Below are 7,207 nucleotides of genomic sequence, written 5' to 3'. Positions count from 1 at the left end.
AAGAAAACAGATAAATGAGCCATATTCCACACAGAATTAAAAATCCTTTGTCAGAAGACCATAAAAATGTACTGCATGCTCTGATGACCCTCTCCCCACATTTGCAGGGTATTGTTCCCTTAGGCATGGTCTACACATAGTTTTTGTACTGGTGTAACTATGTTGGTTGGGTATAACTGGTAGAATTTATTCTCCTTCCCATGTAGGGGTGAGTTATACTGGTATAAGCACATTTATAGTGATATAATAGCAACCACCCCGGGGCGGGAAGGGTTCTGTCGCTTTATTTATACCAGTACTGTGGTACAACCTTATTTTCAGTCAGAGCCCAATCTTCCACTCTTTACACTAGCAAACCTCCCACTGAAGTCAAAACGGACAAATCTTTTTAACACAGTTTGGCAAAACATATGCTTTTTTCAAGCCAGCTCTACACTACAGATTTCTGCCAGCGTAGCTAGGCCAGTGAGGGTCAGAAAAGGAGTGATCCCTGACTGACATAGCTGGGCCAGCAAAAGTCCCTGCTGTAGACACAGCTATACTGGCTATGCTGTGCTTTTACCAGCTTGTTTTATTGTATAGCTTGTTTTGTTCAAAGGTGATTTTACTATATTGGTACAGAGGGCGGGTTTGCCGGTAAAGCTGCATCCACACTAAGAGTGCTTTAACAATATAGTATACCTGTGTTCCTACATCAATAATGCTGTCTTAGTATAGTCATGGCCTCATTTATGTCCTACTATTTCATGAAATCTGACATCATTTCATGCAACATTGGGTAGGTCCTTCTGCAGTAGATCCTGAATAATGAACTAGTGGCTGGGCCCCTGTGATTTGGCTGCTAACCCATTGGTTGTTCCAGGAGTCAGCAGCTGGTGACACAAGAAGGAGATGTTTGGCTTGGACTGCTTGTATCCTCTTGCTTCTCCATAGCGAGAAAAGTCCATTTTAGATTGCATTGCACAGACTCCTGGGCTCCTGCCAAGACCTGCTTGGCTTTTGATAATCTAACACTCTGTTCTTGTTTGCGGCAGCCAAGAGTCACCTGTGCTAGAAACCTATTCAGAACTTTGTGTTTGCAGAATCCCAGAGTGGATATTTCACTTCTGGAAAAGTACCAGAAGTTCCTTAGACATTTGAGGGACCCCTTTCACCCCTAAGAACTGAGCAAAGGGGAGGGGCCAAGCTATTAAAATATTGGTGGGAGAGACTGTTTGAAAACCCTTAAAGGCAGCATTACATTTCCACATTCTCATATTACTTTTGGGTCTGATTTGGCCACCTTTACTCACACTGAGTAGTAATTTACTCAGGGACTAATCCCATTCCCCCAATATTTTTTTATGAAAGCCCAATTTTTTGGGTCAAAACCAGACTTTTTTGTGGAAACTTTCCTTTAATTGAAAGAGGCAATTTCCATTGGAAAAGAAATGACAATGGTTGGGTTTTTTTGTTTTGTTTTTTTTACCAGTTCTATCATCTTCATCCTGTACTTGGTCCGTCTTGCCTGGCTCTTAACTTGTCAAGCAACTTAATTTATGCATTGGTGGAAGCTTTCTTGAGTTATAATTGTAGGTTTATGTAATTGGTCTTATTCCTTTGGATCAAAGGAGAAAGCACTGGACAGTGTATTGTGAGGAATAATCCTGCACTGGGGAGGGGATAAAGATTAGAATGACCTAACTCATCTTTCCATAATTCTGTCTTTTCTCTGATTTTCTTTTGGTGGCTATTCTGGCATCTTTTCTGCCACTTACAGGCCATTGGCTGTGGCCCATATGAACTCTTCACCTCCCGTTCAAAGAACAAGCCAGACATAAAGTAAAATCAACTAATCCAAAACCTTATCTCAAGACTGAGGATATCTGAGCCACATATACAGTTTACACTGCTAAGGAAAAAATGGCATCTATTTCTGACAACCAGTTTGCCAAATGTGATGACTATTTGCTACAGTTGCCCTTGAAAGTAAGGAAATAACCTATTAAAAATTATAGGCCACATAATCCTGATGTATGCCCAGAACCATTCACTGGGTATAAGTCAGGGTAGAATTTTCCTCAGTTAATACCCTTTTCTGTATTGTGACTATTGTATTTTTACTGGGGAAATAGGATCCTGAGGAATCTTTCATTGCACCACCCTCTTCAAAGAATTCCTGTCATGATGGTCTTTACTGTAAGGAAGTATGGACATAGCTCCTTATGCCCTTCAGAGTCACTCAGAGGGTGCATTTGAGAAAGATGTGTTCCCACAAGGGGAAAGCACACTGCCTCTACAATGCTAAGGACTGAAATAGAGACCTGAACTTCTCTCATGTCACAGCACACAGAAACTAGCATGATGTGAAACTTGGGTTGGCTGATAAAAAACAAATAGTCTTGTGTGTTATGGCTCAGTTCCCTCACTAGGTAATACCATGGACTTCAACTGGAATATTTTGTTAGAGACACAGGACTTTGTTCAGCTGTGGTACTCCCCAGCAGACTGAGGGGTCCTTTCATAATCTCTTTGGGGGCTGAAGTAATCCTCATAGAGGGACAAAATAGACCAATCATATAATCTTAAGCAGAAATATATGAAACTAGACAATTAACTTTCTTTAACCTCACTCCTGTTTAAAGAAATGTGTTCCCTCCTCCTCTTTCTCTCAGGGTTGGTGGTGTTATCTTTCAGAGTTTAAGCTCCTTGGAGAAGTGATCTTGGGACAAATTCAACCCTGGTGTAATTCTATTGATTTCAGAAATCTTACATATGCCAGGAGACAATTTCACACTTAAATATATAAAAATCAGTCTTCCTTTAAAACTGTACCTTTATGGGTAAGGGACATTTCCCAAAATGAAAATACATTTGATGGCTAAGAACTGCCTGGAGAAGGGGAATGGGTATCTTGCCTCAATCACCTGCCCATCAGAAGCAGGATTTTTTAATAGCTTTTTACCCCTTTGTTAATGAGAAGTTGGAAATCAGAAGATCACATTCTAATACTACTGCCCTAGGAGCGTTAATACTGTCACGTGCTCTTCCCCAACCTGGCAGGCACCAATCCTCCATGGAAAGAGCTCATTTGGCTATAGGACTAGCTTTTAGTTTTCTTGCTTGCTCACCAGAGTGACTCACATCTATCAATTTTAAATGTCCTGCAATTAGAAGTCAATTGACATGATTGTGAGTCTTGTTATTCTTACCGTACTTTATTTTAAATAGTTGAGGAACTTGAGGCACATAGTTCTGAGATCACATAGTTCAAGTGGCAGGCAGCAGGCTGAGAGAAATGTCTCCCAAAAATGCCAGGCACATGGTGTCTGAGCACCTTTATTCATGCTCAGTAGCACTGTTGAAAATCAGTGCTACTGCTGCTATTGAATTAAGGTATTGTGTAAAGCAGGACATGGCTCTCACAAGTTTATGCAAGATAGTCTAAACCTACAAATTGAGGGGAAGTGTCCACTAGATTTAAAGTGATATTGTCAAACATGTTAGACAGGCGACACTAAAAAGACAACTGTCAATTAGAAAGGTTTTATTAGAAAAGTAAAAAAAAAAAAAAGCCCCCAAAAAACCAAGCCAACAATACAATTGCATAGAAAGTCTTGCACTTGAACATCAAGTGTATTAATGTAAACTGTAATCAATGGAAGTACTACACAGCATCTCATATAGGTTTGTGAAGGTTCCTGCCCTCACCCCAAGCATCACATCATACTTTGGCATGCAGTACTCGAGGGCTGCAGGCCGCTCCCAGCAGCATTTTCTTCAAGCATCAAAGATATGAAGTGATTACAACAATGTAACAATTCCTGCTTCAACATTCACTTGGAGTCTATGTATAGCTGCCCTAATGTCAGTAGTGGAGTTTCATCTTTGATCCAAATACACATACTTGGTCCCATTAGACCTTAAGTTTAACCACCATTCATTCATACACATGCACCACCCTCCCCTTGCAAAACAAAAAACAAAAAAAAACAAAAACAAAAAACCCCATTGATTACAATGTATTTTGTTATAAAAAAAATCAGCCAGGAGTAGGGAAATTGTCTACCCCCAAAGCAGCCCTGCTGCCGCATCTGGCCTCACAGTGTGTCATGAGACTAATTGAAGTCAGAACAATAAAAAGTTGTCCTACACTCACTGAAAGGTTAAAGCTAGCACTCACTTGCTATCTATGCCCACACAGAGTGAGGGAAGCAGAGTGCAGTTTTGTTTTCCAGCAAGTTTCCACCTCTTTGTCCTCCCTCTGTTTGGAATATTTCCTTCTACATTTGTACAGTCATACTCCAATCTAACCTAACCTTGGTGGCTCTAAAGAGTTGCCACATTTTAAACCAGCTTATGTTACTTTTTCAAAGCTTTTTCAAAGTTTTTCAAACTTGAGTAAGTTGTCACCCCAGTTTCTCCTGGTGCTGTACGCCAGTTTAAAGAATAATGATCAGTTATTCCTCCATGAGGTGCCTTCAGCACTCCTCTATTAACAACTGCTCAGAGCTGTACAGTTTCTTTTTAATGACTCTGAACCCAGTGCTCAGCTTCAGTGACTGACTGAAGCCTGGAGTGAAAGAAGGCCCAGAACTAAAAAGTCCCTGAATTTTAGGCCATAGCCGGGAGTCCAATCTTAACACAAGGGTCAGCTGGAAAGTAGGCACAAGACTTGGATCCACCTCAATCTGCCCCACACTGTGACACCCCTTTCCATGTTCGACACACAGGTCAATGAGGGCACCTCTCAGGCCACAGGGCTCACTATAAGCCAGGTGAAGCAGCTCTTTGCTGACTTGAGTGATGAGTTGGCTTGGCATCACGAGTCTGGAGCAGCGCTTGGAATTTATGTTGGCTTTGTTCAGATTGACTTGGATTAGTTTCATGAGATTGTTACACAGCAGTTCATCTTCTGGGTCATTTAACAAATCTAAGTCTGGCAGGGAAACTTCATCCAGGTACTCTGTGTCTATGAATGAAAATCAAAGAAGGCAGGTCAGTACTGGCCAGTTTATTAAGATGGCTTTTGTTTTAAAAGTTGCTACAAAAGGTGCTAAACACTTAGGACCAAATGTTAAAGGAACAAAAATTGATCAATTTATTAACTGAAGCAGCTTTTCTATGGAGAATAATGTAGATTACAAGATAAAGAACAGTCTTGTGGGATAGGGAAAGAAAGGCAGCTACAGTTTTATGGGACAAATTTTTTTATAAAGCTTAAACCTCTCCCATTGTATATTTTAGATGTATTGAATTACAGCAATGGTGTATATTCATTTTGCTATTTTAATTGTGTTTTAAGTATATTATTGGACACAGCTCAAAAAAAAAAATCTTAATTTTATTTTAGGAAGTGTGTGTGGAAATAATGTAGCTTAAAATAACCCTTGCCCTTCTTAAATTTGGGTAATGCCCATGACTTTTCAATCCTAAAATCTACTTACCGCCACAGCTCAAGCTGCTGTCCAGGGATTCACAATCGGAGCTCTCCATCCTGGGACAGCGATCGGGCCCTTCCTGCTGCCAGCTCTTCCCCCAGGAGAAGGTGGGTGAGGGCTGGTTCTCTCTCTGCTCCGGAATGGCAGGCAGCGAGCACGAGAAGCTGTCCCACACGCCTGGCATCGCTGCTGGTCACTTTCCGGAGTGGAAGTGGGGCCGCGGGGATCAGTGCAAAATACAGGTCCTGCAATCCAAGGCCAGCACAGAAAGAGACGGTCAGTAACGCAAGGCTCTAGCAGTGTGTGTTAGTTCGCCTTCGTGGAGAACAGATCTCGAATGCAACAGACGAATGCGAAACCGAGGGGAACTTGCACCGAGGATCATCTAGCACCGCAGCCCCCGGAGAGAATGAAAGGGAGCGGAGCTCTGTGTCCCCGGGATTGGGAAGGCAGCGACACGGGGGGCAATCCCAGCGCAATACTTACAGGGCCACGGGGTCCGGGCTGGGCGCAGCCGGTGAAGAGAAGTGCTGCTCTTGCGGATGGAGGGAGGAAGGCTGCTGGCGAGGGCCGGGGCCGGGCTGTGTAGTGCCCCTAGGCACGCACTGGGCTCCCCCTTCTCGGCGCTGCGCTGGTGTCCCCAACCCTCTTTCGGGCCCTTTAAATAGACAGATCGGAGCGGCCGCCCCCTCCCTGCTCAGCCCGAAACCCTGACCCGGCCTCCAGAGCCGCAGCCACCAGTCGCGAGCCGGGAGTGTGTGCCGGGCTCGGCCAATGACAGCCGGGCGCACGTTCGCAGCGTTCTCTCCTGCCCGGTTACAGCAGCCTGGTCTCCGCCCTCCACTGGGGGTGGGTTCTGGGCTGCTGCAGGCACTGGAGAGAGCGAGCGAGCGAGCGAGCGAGAGAGAGCTGGGGGATGCGGAGTGACAGCGTTAAGGGGGGAAGGGATGGGAAGATGTTTGTTTATCACAGAGTGACTTTCTCAGCGCCTGGTCTGGGGAATGGCACGGAGCGAGCCCTGTGTACCCGAAAGGCTAATTCCCTGCGAAAAAGCATGAGCCTCTCCTTGCTGCTGGGAAACTAGCAGATGTAGACCGGGCTGCACAAAATAACGTTGTACTGTATTGCATTGGGGGATCTGAGTCCCAGCTCTGGCCCAGACCAAGTGGGTGCCTTTTGGTTCACAGAGATTGAAAGGATGATGGTGGTGATAGGAAAAATAACTGTTAGTAATTGTAACCAATTTATTAATCTCAGTTGTGTTCCACACACACGCACGCGCGCGCGCGCACGCACACACACACACACGCAGGCCCCTCCTTAGCACGCCGTTTCTGGCTTGCTGTCTAATTTTTCCAAAGGAAGATGTGTTCAGGTGAATCTTACATGCAGTTTGGGAGAAACGGGATCTCGGTGTTCATAGCTAGCCATTTGTAACATGAAAGAAACCTTCAAATATCGACTGGTCGGTTTCTGTAACAAAGGAAGTGATTGCTTCATATAAAATCAGTTCAACCCACTCCAAAGTAAGAATAAAAATCTCCCTGCTGCTAGGTATTTTCGGCATTGTGATTCGTTTTAAAGGATGCGATGAATTAGGATGGGTGCGTATATAAAATCCATTCATAATCCCAACACGAAAGATGCTACAGTTTATTTCATCAACTATGTTTGATGTAACCTTATAGCGAAGGCGAGTCGCTCAAGTAAAAGTACGAGTTTATTTTCAGAAATCTTAAGGTTTTTCCCCCCATCTCTAACCCAGTGTAAACGTGTGCTTTTTTACT

General features: G+C 43.8%; 1 protein-coding gene across 1 annotated transcript; it reads right to left on the bottom strand.

Moving 5' to 3' along the window:
• Positions 1–3,509: 3,509 nt before the first annotated feature.
• Positions 3,510–6,191, bottom strand: DDIT4 (DNA damage inducible transcript 4). The gene is made up of 3 exons (XM_067552722.1): positions 5,907–6,191; positions 5,427–5,665; positions 3,510–4,951 (listed from the first exon to the last, which is right to left on the bottom strand). Exons 2-3 carry the CDS (start codon positions 5,602–5,604, stop codon positions 4,461–4,463), a joined length of 669 nt encoding a protein of 222 aa, XP_067408823.1. The 5' UTR covers positions 5,605–5,665; positions 5,907–6,191; the 3' UTR covers positions 3,510–4,460.
• Between the last annotated feature and the right edge of the window lie 1,016 nt (positions 6,192–7,207).

This window comes from Emydura macquarii, unplaced genomic scaffold (assembly GCF_026122565.2).
Source record: "Emydura macquarii macquarii isolate MOO-44397 ecotype Brisbane River unplaced genomic scaffold, CSIRO-AGI_Emac_v2 contig_1390, whole genome shotgun sequence".
Lineage (NCBI taxonomy): Eukaryota > Metazoa > Chordata > Testudines > Chelidae > Emydura > Emydura macquarii.
The sequence above is the reverse complement of the archived record's forward strand: the minus strand, read 5'-3'. Positions and strand labels throughout refer to the sequence as shown.